At 42.0% G+C, this 14,014-nt stretch overlaps 1 protein-coding gene across 2 annotated transcripts in view; it reads left to right on the forward strand.

The window, feature by feature from the left end:
• MYRFL (myelin regulatory factor like) overlaps positions 1-14,014 on the forward strand; it is a 140,521-nt gene that overhangs the window by 76,716 nt on the left and 49,791 nt on the right. For both annotated transcript variants that reach the window (XM_016924934.3, XM_054663398.2), the window contains 3 exons: positions 747-857; positions 2,532-2,622; positions 9,024-9,224. In XM_016924934.3, the coding sequence (XP_016780423.3) occupies positions 747-857; positions 2,532-2,622; positions 9,024-9,224 (403 nt within the window). The remainder of the gene's footprint in view (positions 1-746; positions 858-2,531; positions 2,623-9,023; positions 9,225-14,014) is intronic.

Below are 14,014 nucleotides of genomic sequence, written 5' to 3' on the forward strand. Positions count from 1 at the left end.
ATTCCAATATAGAAAGCATATATAGCTGGTAGTATGCAAAGCAACATAGCAGTCCAAGCTAGAGTCCTCTCTGTAGGATGACTTAGAATGAATGGGATTTGCTTTTTGACTGGTTTGGCAGGGATGCAGTGGAGACATCTCAGGGTTTTGACCCTGAATCAATCCCCTTTGGGCTGAGAAGAAGATGATTTCATGGCCTGGACAGTCCAGAAGCCACTTGTACAAACACCGCACTAAATGTGCATGGTGCATCTGGTTCTCCCTTGTCTGGGCAGGGTGTTTGTGGCCTTCCTTTGGAGGAAGCTGCCTCCCACTGCTAGGCTAAGAGAGGCAAATATGTGAAGGGGATGCAAAGGCATTCATGCTTCAGTCAGGAGGTGAGTGCTATCACAACAGTGGCGGCAGCACAAATGAAAGGTTTTCTTTCCCCATTGTGGAGGTAAAAGGACCCATGCTGGGTATATGGAGCATATGGCCCTTGTGAGTTGAAAACTCCAGGCTTCAGCTTTTACTGACTGAGCATTTCTTACCCTTCAAGATATTCCATGGCCTTCCTGGCAGCTATTCCTGATCATGCTGTGGATAGCAGTTAATAATCGGGGACTAGAATAAACTGTTCTCTCAGTGTGGTGAGAACTGGGAACCAAGCATAGTTGAGAGTCTGAAAGTGGATTAGATATGATCAGAGATTTGGTGTTCTCTCATAGTCTCTTGGTTTTTTTTTTTTTTTTTGCTGTTTGTTTTAGAATTGACCTACTGGCTGACCAGGTCACCAAAGTAACACTGGGACGATTACACTTCAGCGAAACCACAGCAAATAATATGAGAAAAAAGGGAAAACCAAATCCAGACCAGAGGTACTGGTGTCACTGTGTGCATGGCAGTGTGGCTGGGTACTTTATCTGGCCAGGAAGTGCCCTCCTGGGGCCCCTCTGATCTTCCTGGTGCTACCAGCCAGAACACAGGGCCTCTAAGCCACTTTCCTCCCTTCTCTGACTCTCAGTTTATTAACATTTCTCCTTTACCTGTGGACATCTTTCTTCTCCCAACCCCATGCCCTGCAATGCCCACTTTCCTGCCCTGCCCTATCTCTGCCTGGCTCGATTGCCTCCACGTTTTTCTAGAGTGACCACATGTTTATGTCTCATTGCCATCCACAGATTGAGGGCTGGCTGCATTTCTCAACCAGTGTGCTGATCTCTAGTCTTGAAGTTCTGCTATGACCTTTTTGATTAAAAAAGAAAATAACTTGTTTTCATGATTTAGACCTGTGGTTTTCAAAGTGTGGTTCCGGGACTAGCAGAGATGGAAACTTGTTAAAAATGCGAGTTCTCGGGCCTTACTGAAGAATCAAAAACTCTGAATCGAAAACTCTGGGGATGGGGCTTAGCAATTTGTATTTTAACAAACCCTCCAGGTGACACTGATACATGCTCAAGTTTGAGAACTGCTGGTTTTAGAACATAGGTTTTGGAGTTGGATAGAATTGAATCTGACTACTTGATACTGGCATTTACTGGGTGGGTGACCTTGGGCATATAACTTAACCTCTCTGAGACTCATTTTCCTGTCCTATAAAATAGAGACAATAACAATATTCTACTCCGATAAAGTTGTTTTGGGGCTCTAAATAGACTAATGTAGGTAAACTGCTTAGCCCGGTATATGACACACTGAGCTCTTGACAGTAACTAATAATAATAATGATAACGGTTACTACTCTTACTGATTTACTTTAGATGCAGAGGGAAACTCTTGTTCTCTAAGAGAATAGGAATGTTACAGAGGAAGCTGGTGAAGTTTTTTCATGCAGTTCTTGGGCAAAAGCTTCTTTGATGTGGATAGTTTTAATTTTGACTTTTAAGAAGTGGTCTAGTCTTAAAACTGTCTCATCAGTGGTACGTATGAAGAGGAATTGAAATAACAGTGATGAAAATTGCCTTGGAAGCAATCGAAGGGGAGGTCTCAGTCTTTGGCTAAAGTCAAGCCCTGTGGTTGTTGAAGGCACAGGATATATGGCCAAGAGCAGGCTGAACTGGGAAGGATCCAGTGTGGTGGGGCAGACCCTAGGAGTCAGTCTCCATTAAGGCCCAGGCCATGTGGCTTCTGGGGCTCTGAACAAAGGGACCTTTAAGGTGGCTTCCTGTTGTATTTGTGAGCCATGCTGTGCTGAGGGCTCAGGACTGCAGCATAGAGAGGCCTGTGCTGAATCAGCACAGATAGGCTGACTCCAGACCCCTCCTGGGATGTCTCTGCAGGGTGGCCTGCTTTCCTGCTCTTTTGGGGCATGTAAAACAGCTCACAAATACCACCAACTGGGCAAAGAGCTGACCCAGAACAATAGCAAGTGAATCAACTACTCTCTTGTTTCACTGGGGGGACAACTTAGAACAGAAGGGAAAAGGCAGTCTTTAAATAAGCAAACTCTTCTCGATAAGTTCACTATTGATCAACTGTTGGGTGGTATTTGATTGTACAAATTGTGTCTCCATTCCTGATGCATTGGCATTGGTCTGCTGTCTCTGAATTAGATACTTCATGTTGGTGGTTGGACTGTATGCTGCTAACCAAGACCAGTTCTATCTGTTGTCTGCCCACATCTCTGAAAGGATCATTGTAAGGGTAAGCTCAGTTCTCTGACTTTTCTGGATCTCACATGCTTTCCTCCTATGTAGGCAGAATTTGAATTTTCAATGGTGTGCTTGAATATGCTATTTCGATGATAATGATAGTAATGGCAGAAACTATTATTTTAGTTTTCACACAGTGGTTCACAACCAAGGGCAATTTTGTTCTCCAAGGGTCACTTGGCAATGTCTGGAGACATTTTTGGTTGTCACAGCTGGCATCTAGTGGATAGAGACCAGGCATTCTGCTCAGTACCTTACAATGCACAGGACAACCTCCACAACAAAACATTATACCTCCCAAAATGTCAGTGGTGTTGAGGTTGAGAGACTCTGGTTTTTACTCTATGGTCTAGGCACTGAGCTAAACAATTTATATATGACATCATTTTACATTGTTATACTTTCACATTACATTATTTATACCCAGAGCAACTGAGGCTTAAGAGACTAAGTAACTAATCCATGATCTCATGAATTGTAAATGATGGAGCCTGGATCTCTCTGACCCTAAAGCCCACAGGGTGGGGAAAGTGGTAGGAAAGCATTCCAGGCCAAATGTGATTGGTGGTACCAGGGCATCTGGGCTACTGTCTAGCACATGGGAATGGCTGGTTCAGCACATTTTGCTGAATGAATGATTGGTCACAGCTGTGCAGGGGAGTCTTGGCAGGCACAAAACATAAAGCTGTTGGTGGCTGCAGCTGCAGCTGTGTGAGTTCAGGCTGGCCACCACTGAAAATACCAGAGGCATGAAGTAACAGGTAGCCACAGGCCTGGAAGCCCTGGGAGGGACTGTGTTGTTATGGATCTTTGAAGTGATACAGGGAGGCCATGCAAACTCCAATAGAGAACAGTGTTCACTGTGGGCCTGCCCATGTATGTGGCTGTTAACCTGAGGCCCTGAGGAAGAAAAGAAGATCTGCCCATTTGGGGAAATGGCATCTCTCCTTGCCCGTGTCGAACTGTTCTGAAACAAAGGGCCCTCTGTAATTCCTTTTGTCAATTAAAATTAATAAGCCTCCTATTAGTGGAAATCCTTTAACTATGTCTCAACGTTGTAATGGAGATGAAGTGATGATAGAAATGAGGTAAAACACTTATGTGTTCAGCAATCCCAGGGTTAGGGAAGGACATGCACACCCCAGGCTGCATTTTTGTGGGTTCTGACATAACATGCAGCAAATGAGGATCATCTGGGGCAGAGGCAGGTGGGGCCCTCTCCTTGCGTCATAAGCCAATACAGAGGTGCCTGTCCATCCCTCTGCAGGGGCCAGGGCCATCTTTGACATCTTATTTGATGTAATCTGGAATTGCCTTGCTGTGCTGACAAATCTGATTTAAAGTAAAGTCTGGAAACCCAGGTTGCATATTGTTTCTCTTAGGAAGGAATAGAGACAGATAATGCCATTCTTTTCAGAGTTAGCATAGATAAGATATCATGACAGTACTCTCCGGAGCTGTATAACTTATGCTTCAGACAGATAGTCTGCTAGTCACCTGCATACTTGGAATAATTTACCTAGTGACAAGGTTTCTCCATTTGCTGCTGACAGCTCCTGCAAAGCTATACGCAGCTGCTGTACAAGTCCACACAACAGCAACATGAGAGGGAGGGAGCTCCACTCTCTAGCATTCTGTTTACCAAAAACTCTCTGTTAATTGGCACCTCCTCAAATCCAAAGCACAATGATAATGAGATCATAATGATGACTTTGAGAAGTTGAAAGTTCCATAATTCATATTCGGTGTGAGTACCAAAAATATTAAATTTACTCAGCATAGTTTGGGTGTCATGCTATTCACTAAATTTTTATTTCAAAAAATGATTACATTCCAGATCTGATAGTCTTCTCCCAGACACAATTTTGGTTAAAGAGAATACCCTATTCTACAAGTGTGCTGTATAACACAAAAGTTACCCTAACAGCAATGAGAAGAAAAGGATTACTAACATCAACCATTCATCCCCCCACTAGAAATATCTTATTGCTATTATTTCATTCAAACTCTGAAACACAGAAGTGAAAATGAATGCAGACTTTTCGGTTTATTTAATTGTTTAAGAAATGGCATTATTGTTTGAATTAGTGAGTTTTAGAAATGTCCACAGAATACATTTTTTGCCACCTGAGATTCTAGAGGGGCCTATACAGGTGCATACAAATGGGTTGGGCAGAGGGCAGACCAGCCAACATTCTACAAAAGAGCCAGATGTGGCCTCTTAGGCCATGGCCTGGTTCTGTTAGTTTAAGCTCCGGAATGAAGAATGGGAAGAAAAATTTGACAAAGACATTACAAGCCCTGACTACATTAAATGGAGAAATGAAAACTGCATTTAAGCAAATCCAGACTTGTTCTGTGGCCTAAGAACCACTTGTCCTAATGGCAGAGATTGGCATTTTACTATTTGGTAAGGGTGATTGTATGAGGGTTAGACCTAGATGAGTTCCAGGTCTCCAGGAAGGGTCCAGAATTCTGACCAAGCTTGTCAGAATTCTGCTTGGAGAGAGAATGGTGGGCAGGACCCAGTAATTATTCATCTGGGTTGTCAATCAAAACAGCTTTAGAAGTATATTATGGTCCTGTAGTATAAATTGACCAATTTAATGAAAATTAAGGCTTACTCCAAAGAACAGATTTATTTGCAGAGTCTTTGTTTCTGGGAGCATTTCCCAGTGGAGTTCCTTCAGTTTCCCCTTGTTAATGACTGGGCTGTTCTATCTCAGCCCCACTTTCCTTCTAAAATACTTAATTAAACCTGGTTTGGAGTGCAGTGTTGCAAGCAGGAGGGATGATTACTTTTGTCTGCCTTTCAAAGACACTCTAGGGTTTCCTCATTTTGAAAACCAATAGATTATTCCAGTTTCTTTTCCAGAAGAATAGAAATGGTCATGTCCCCAAGAATTCTTCCTCTACTGCTCTGCAAATCACAGTGCGTGACATGGGAAACCAAACCTAGGGTTAGGGAAGATGATATAATAATGCATATGTGTACACATGCAAACACACACAAACACAGACACATGCATTCCTCTTTTGGAGTTCAGATGAATTTTTATTTACTCAAAGAAAACAGTTTATGGAGTAATGCCTGTTTTGGACTCAACAGATCTTTCTGTCAACTACAGAAGGGCAACTTACGACCAGGAGTACATGGCATAAAGAAGTAGTTCTCAAGCTTGTATTATGAATAAGAATCCCCAGAGAGCTTGTAAGAACACAGATACCTGTGTTTTTGATTCAGTAGGTCAGGGATGCCTGAGAATATGCATTTCTAACAGGCTTCCAGGAGATGCTGATATTGCTAGCCTGCAGACCATGCTTTGAGTAGCACCAGCAGAGAGTATTTCTAGGTCCTTTTTCTGTAACCCTCTCAAAAGGTGCAAAAATGGACTTCCTAAGAGCTGCCTTCCTCAGGTCAAGCTCTTCTATTAGTTCATTGGCTGCTGCTTTCGAATCCCAAACGATGGTAAAACAAATTCCAGCTTTTCACTTCTAACTCAGCATAGCCTTCAAATTGCTGCTGATGCTGTTTTCTATTCCAATAACCTGCAGGGGGCGCCATTTACATTGTATTTTTTATGAAAGGCGTCCCCCTGGAATTGTGCAACTCTGCAGGTGCGTTGCTGAGGAGAGCAGATGAAGCAATTATAGGTTAAATAGCTGCTGTTGTGCCCAGGAGAGTGTGTCGAGAATAACTTTGAGACTTTTCATCCTCATTTTTGCAAACTGTTCATGCACACATGATTTCACTTAATCCCACAATAACCCTATGAGGTGGGTAAAGGAGACATGATTCTTTATTCATCAGAGGAGGACACAGTACAGAGAAAGATTAAGTGGCTGCCCCAAGGTCACACAGCTAGTTTGTGTTATAACATAGACTAGAATGCTCGGGTCTCTTCCCTAAATAAGAGGATATGACACAAACAATAAAAATATTTTAGACATTTTAATTAATTTGTTTTGGTGTTTGATATCCATCAGCCACTATTGGGTCACATGTGAATACAAACTCATAATTCCAGAAAGAGGTAGTATATTGTGGCTTGCTTTCACACATGAAGGTTGTGGATTCCAGAGAAAGGAAATAAGTTCACAGATCTTATGAGAACATTTCCTGTTACTGATGAGGAATTCTCCCTAGGGCTATATATTTAGAATGTTGTGAATCTGTGGCCCTTTCCAAAATAATGTGAACATATTTTAGGGATTTGAGTTTTCATCTGATGAGAGCTAAGTGAGAATATTGCAATTGTTCCAAAAAATTAAATCCACTTATATCTGCTGTTCCAGTATCAAGTTACCAACATGATAATAACTATCCCAAAGCTCATTATGAAAAAATTCATCACTGTCTTATTTTGTTTCCTTGAAGTGGCTCATTATGTTCAAAATAGAGAAAAATACACCACCATCTTATATGGCATACCTTTGGATTTAGTTGATTGGTTGCTATAAAAGGATTTGAGTCAAAGCCAATTTGCCATTCACAACCAAGGGGCTCTAGGGAACTTGCAGAAAAGCTCTTTGTTCAAGTAAATTTACACAAAATAATGTTCAAAGTTTTTACTTTATACTCTTCCCCCACTCCCCACTACCCTCCCACCCCATTACATTCTTCCACTGCTGTTTTTTTTATTATTTTTTTTTATTTTCTTGAGACAGAGTATTGCTCTGTCCCCTAGGCTGGAGTGCAGTGGCATGATCTCAGCTCACTGCAACCCCTGCCTCCTGAGTTAAAGTGATTCTCCTGACTCAGCCTCCTGAGTAGCTGGGACTATAGGAACATGCCACCACACATGGCTAATTTTTGTATTTTTAGTAGAGATGGGGCTTCACCATGTTGGCCAGGCTGGTCTTGAACTCCTGACCTCAGGTGATCCACACACCTCAGCCTCCCAAAGTGCTGGGATTACAGGTGTGAGCCACCACACACCTGGCCTCTTTCACTGCTTCTGTTTATCAAGTATCAATGGTTGAGTCTTCCAAGCAGCTCAGGGTTCAGACACTTGGGATTGAATTAGGAAATTGAAGACATCAAAAAGTTCTTTAAACCCAAACTAAGAAATAAACTTTGTGGTTTCTTTTAATTATTTTTAAAATTGTAACAAATGCATATGACAAAAACACTCAAACAATACCAAGAGAGTATATAGTGAAAGGTGAATCTCCCTCCTACCACTGTTTCTCCATCTCCCAGGCTCCATCCTTGAGGAAACCATTGTTATTGGTTTCCTGAGTAGTCTTCAGAGAAAATCTATGCATATTCAGGTGCTGAGCCTGCAATGTATCATATACCACCAGAAAGGTAAAAAGTCAAGTATTAGTACTGACTTTTTAGATAATCAGGATCACAACTGTTTGTCTAAAGTTGTGACAGCCTGCCTCAATCATAAAAATACATCATAATTTAAAAAACAAATTAATTTTGTTGTGAGGATTTTGAGGGATTTAGAGATGCTTACTTTAAAATATTTGGGAATATATTCAGTGGCTACAGGGAAGCAGGAAGGAAGGCAGTGCAGTGGAACATTCTTTGACAAAGAATTTTATTTAAGAGTAAAATCTCCAGAACTTTGTCTAGTCCAATGGTTTCACTTGGATTTTCTTTGAAGATTGCCAGGACTACTTCTAAGCAATGCCATGAAACAGGCAAATCATTATTTAATAATCAGAGGACTTGTAGTTCCAGCTCCAGAACTTATTAGCTTTGTGGCTTTGGGCAATTTATTTATCTTTTCAGAGTGTTAGTGTCAATAAAATGAGGACAATAGTACATGTCTCATATAATTGCACTGTGAATTATCGCACAACAAATGTAGCTGTTATTATTCTTCCTTCAGTATGCTCTGTGTTTAGGGAATAGTTGATGTATATTAAATATATTTGTATTATCATTTGCTTGTCACTTGTGTATGAAATCATAAATATAAAAGCATTTTGAAACTATAATAGGGCTAGCTAAATGCAAGGTATTTTTATTTATCTGACTTTAGTACACCTGTAATATTTTCTGATATAATGTTCTGATTTTAAATCATGATGATGATGACTATTCCTGGAAAGATAGCCATTTTTAGTTTTCTTCTTTATCATCCACCTAGTATAACTGATCACATTCTTAATTCCAGATAGATGCAATGGAGATTGGATGTTTCAAATCAGGGTATACAGAGCTCCTGCTAGTGGGGAGGCAGAGTGGTTAGGGAAGCCTCCCTGGCTCTCCTGGGCCCCGGAATTACTTGGATATGTCAGAATGTCCCACTCAATACAGGATTCTCTTGTGAAAGACTTAGATAATATTCAGTTTGCCTTTGCTCTGAACACTAACGTGATCATCTATTCCTGCTACTGTTACTTTAATTGTAATATATTTATGTATTTTTCCAGGCCTCTAACCCTGGGCAGTTTGAAAATGACAGTGATGCATTGTGGCAGCGAGGACAAGTTCCAGAATCTATTGTCTGTCACGGTCGAGTAGGAATCAACACAGATGCGCCGGACGAAGCCCTGGTTGTCTGTGGCAACATGAAAGTGATGGGGACCATCATGCATCCCTCTGACAGCCGGGCAAAGCAGAATATCCAGGAGGTGAGCACAGATTCAGGCCCTGGGCCCCTCCTCTGACACCCCAGTCAGGTTTGCTGGGTGCTCCTGGCCTCTGACACACCTTGAACCGCACATCTTTACATGTCACCCACTGGTGTGAGATGAACACACTGCTTAAAAATGATGACTGAGCTGCTGGGCATCTCTGCTGAAATTGTAAAGCAGTTCCTCCCTGAGAGAATGGATTTACCTGACAGGAGCAGTGGGCAAAGACAGCATGTCATTGGCTTCACAGGCAGCCAGTCTCAGTTATTTTCCACAGGCCATTGCCCTTCCTTCCACACTTTGTCAGCTTCCAGAGCTTGCCTTTTCCTTTCTGTCTCCCCACTCATCTTCCAAGCACTGTCTCAGTCCAGTTCCTGATCATATTTCTCTTGGATGTCTCCAGCCTCTTCCTTCTAGAGTCCCTGGCACCAATTCTACTGGCCATTATCTTCCCCAGGCATCATCTTTCTCTAGGAACTCTTGAGAAGCTCCTCCTCCTCATCCCTTACTTGGTCAGTTCATCGCCAAGAGTTCCGGGTGAAGACCTTTTTCCTCCATGGAGAGGCAGTTACCTAGAGGAAACCAGAAGTCAGGCCTAGATGTCAGGAGATGGCTTCTCCGCTTTGGGCTCTCCCGAGTTACGTGACCCTGGATAAAATGCTTAATCTCCTTGAACTCAGTGTCTTCAGCTATAAGATGAAAATGGTGCCTGCCTGCCTGCCTGACACCCTTGGCTCTTTTTTATTTTTTAACCAGTTGAACTGAATCATCTTGGAAAGCTACAACTGCTATGTAGACCATAAGGATGAGGATTAAGCTTCCAATCCATTAGCCAGCTACTAACACCTCATTCCAACTTTTCTGCCATTTAATTATTTCCCATGCATTGCTTCTACCACTTCCCCATCATCTCACTCATACTACTTCTCTTGACAGCATTTGTGAAGCTGTGTTTTAAAAGTTCCTTTTCTCTCCTTTCCTTATCCCTTTTTAGCTAATAGAAGTCCTAATCTGTTCACTATTAGCCCCTCTTCCAGACTGCATTCCTTTCTCAGTGCAAATCTGCACTGGTTTTCCTAAACCAGCCAAGGAATGTCCTCCTTTGCTTAGAGGATTCCAAAGAATGGTTGTAATTGTAGACTTTTATACTGATTGTGAAGCTGCGGTTCATATTAGAAGAGCTGTGACCTACTAGCCAGATGGGAATGCAGAGCTAGAGAGTTCTTACATACATTTCCAGATGTCGGTCCTAGATATTGTGCCTTTGAACTTTAGAGAGAGATCATCTGTCTGCATTTCAGGTCACACCAAATCAAATTTATCCTTGCAATTGGCTATACAATTCACTACCAAGTCTTACTAAAATGTAAATTGAATATAACAAGTGAGAAAAGTCCTGTACAACCCTTCCTGCTACCACCAGGCATAACACAGAACTTCATTTACAAAAAGTCTTCAAATATTGCTTCTTGGTTTGAAGAAAATATATTGTCTTAAAATAACAAGCTTCCAGAGAACTTCTCACATCCCTTCTAAAAAGCCTTCTCCATCTAAATGAAATGTCACTTCAATCCAGGCTCTAAATGTGAAATTTCTGTATCCCCTTCCTGCTCATGGCAGCATGATAGAATAAAGAAAATCCTGGTCCATGGTTAGAAGTCTAAGAGTTTAGTCCTGACTCTGGCAACCACCAGCCCAGGAACTTTGGCCGAGAGGCGATCTGTGACTCTGTTTTGTTGTCTGTGAACAGGAAATGCTCATATTCATTTTACCCAGGTTAAGAGATTTTTCTAAACTCATAAATGTAAGGTATTTTTTAGCCAGACAAGTCTAAGCAAAGAGAAATTATTTTCTATTTATACAAAATAAAAATTACATGTAATTTATTTATTAAATGATTTCATATTAATAGATTTGTTTTGATAAATCTGTGCACATTTTTGAGATATATATTTGTAGAAATCTTGTCTGTCCCAGTCCACTGTTTATTACAGAGATGAGGGAGATGATGGTAATGTTGATGATGCTGATGACAGATGTATGAATTTCATCTTCACCTCTTCCTGACTTAGTTTTTGCAACTTTTGAAAAGAGAGTCTTTCTTTCATATACTCTGGGGATCTGACCCTTGGTCAATTTGATGGCATGCATAGGACTGGAAGCAATTTCTTATTCTTTAAGAGTGCATTCTAACCACAGCTGGCTTCTGAATGGATGAGCTGCTACAAAATGTAGTGGTCAAATATGTTACCTAATACTACAATTGGGGAAAATGGATATGGGCTGCTGCTTTGCCCTATGTGTTTCCTCACTCAGGAAACACAGATTTCTTTGTGGATATTAAGAACATGATTATCTACAAAGTCCTGGTGGGGGAGATCTCTGATGCTCACAGGGACACAGATCCAAGACATGGAGAAGATGACGCAGATATGACCGAAACCTCTGCAACTGAGGTCCTGGGCAGAGGAGCAGCTTAACTTGCCCAGCCATTGGCATCGTGTCTACTGATGCGACTGCAGACTGTGGAAGGACATGCAGCTCTGACGGTGGAAACTGAGCAAAACTAGGGGGGAAGGACACGCTGAACACTAAAGGCACATGAAGAACCTCAATGTCAATGCCCAAAAACATGAGGAAGTTGAGAGTTGAATACATCAGTCAAATTCTGTGGTGAAGGCTGAAAAAAGGTAGCAAGATATTCAAAAATTCAAGCCAGAAAAGGGAATCGTTAAGATGAAATGCTCAAAGGCTGTTTTGATTTTCTCCTAACCACACTACCCGTGTGCTAGTGGAAGACAAAAGTAGACATGAAAAAAGCTCAAGAAAGTCAAACATGCAAAGTCTCCCTCTGGGCCAGGAGCCAAACGCAGAAGTTCCTTTGCTCAGGGTGAGCAGGTGTCATTTAAGCTGCTCCTAGTCCAGACTGTGGCTGGGCTGTGGGCCATCACCAGATGACAGATAGCCTTCCCTGAACAGACTGAGTCCCACGGACTGGAAGGTGTTGTCTGTGATGCAATTCTTGAGCTAATGATGTATTGTAGAAACCTTGGGTGTGAGGCAGCATGATGCTGATGGCTGTTTGCATCCATGGTCAAAACTTTCCAAAACTTTTGTGGGCAAGGTCAAAGCAGACACCCAAATTCAGTTTTCAGTTTCTTACTCAACAGGCATTGAAGAGCAAGGCACAGCAGTAAGTGCTGGCCTGGGTAGGGTTCCTGGGAGGATTCAAAGAAGGCACACCCTTTGCCTCAAGTGTTTTCCCTAGGCCAAGTGTACACATAGGGATCATGCAATACAGGCTACTGTTTATATTTAGCTTTGGGAAGACTATAAGTCCAGAAATTAGAAAAGCATTTTGTTTGAGGAACATTGTCATATAAAATGTTTAGGTCTCCAAGTAACCCTCAAAATTTTTCTTGGCTGAAAATCTGTCTAGAGGATGATAGTAGTACCAGAGAACCTAATGCTGTGTCTAGCAGTATGTCTTGGGGAATCAAGGATCCAGTTTAGAAACCAGGGACCATTTCCCTCTCTGTAGCCTGGACAGCCTACATGAGGGTACTTTCTCCTCTGCTTTTCATCTGCAACAAAGGAACCAACACTGCCTCTGCTTCCTTCTTTAGCTGGGGCCCTGCAGGTGGGGCAGGAACAAAGGGGAAAATAGGAAGTGGGCATAGGACTCCCAGGGGCCTATGGCTGAGGAACTGGGTAGGGCCTAGGCAGTGCAAGGCCAGTCCAGGCTGGCTCCTGATTGACCCTCTCTCTTCAATTCTCTTCATGTCAGGGATTGTCTTGCCATTTTAATACCTTTGTTCTTTTATTCCTTCTTTTTTCCATCAAAAATTTTAGGTGCCTATTACATGTCAGACACTTTGCTCGGTACTGTGCAGGTCCTGAGATAAATAAGACTCAAGAATGAAACTTTTACTAAAATTTAAGCTCCAAAAGAGAAACACTCATTGAATCTCCAGTGCTTAGGAGATCATCTGGCACATAGTAGCTACTCAATAGATATTTGTTGACTGAGTGAAGGCGCTCACAGTGATAGATATATGCACAGGGCTATATGAGATTGTGACTGTTCCTTCCAAGTATGACCTGCAAGGCCCTCCCTGCTCTGGCCTTAACCATTCTAGTCCAGTAATGCCAAATTCTGCCTTTGTTCTGCAGATGTCATTCAGGGCATTTGCTGTCTCGGGCCTTGGTTCATGGTGTTCTCTGTGGCTAGCATTCCTGTCTTAGTCTCATCCTTCCCCCTCCCTTCCTATCTTACATCTTTCCCTAACGCTTTAAGTTATTAATGTATTTAACAATTATTAGCTGAGCACCTACAACATGCAAGGAATTGTACTTGAAACTGGTGATATGTTGATGAACCATGACCTTAAACATGTCCTCACTCTCACGGGGTGTATGTGATATAGGAGAAGACAAAGAATGAAGTTGACACAATTAGTTGTCTTGTAATTGTGACTCATGCTATGAAGGAGAACTGGTGCTATGAGCACATAAAGCAGAGGAACTTTGCCTAGACTTGGAGGTCAAGAGATCCTTCTCTGAGGAACAATGCTTACATTGGTGAAGGGGAAGGCAGGGGAATGGGAAGGAAGAGCTTTTGAGTCTGGGAAAACAGCATGAACAAAGGCTGGAAAGTGAAAGGAGCAGAGTTTGTCTGAGGAACTGGAGTAAGCCAAGATCTCAGCTGGGCTTCATCATCGCTAGGAAGCCTTCCTTTACATGTCCCTGAGAATATTTTCAACACCTCCTCAGAGCTGTAATGATTC

The sequence above is a fragment of the Pan troglodytes genome, chromosome 10, assembly GCF_028858775.2.
Source record: "Pan troglodytes isolate AG18354 chromosome 10, NHGRI_mPanTro3-v2.0_pri, whole genome shotgun sequence".
NCBI lineage: Eukaryota > Metazoa > Chordata > Mammalia > Primates > Hominidae > Pan > Pan troglodytes.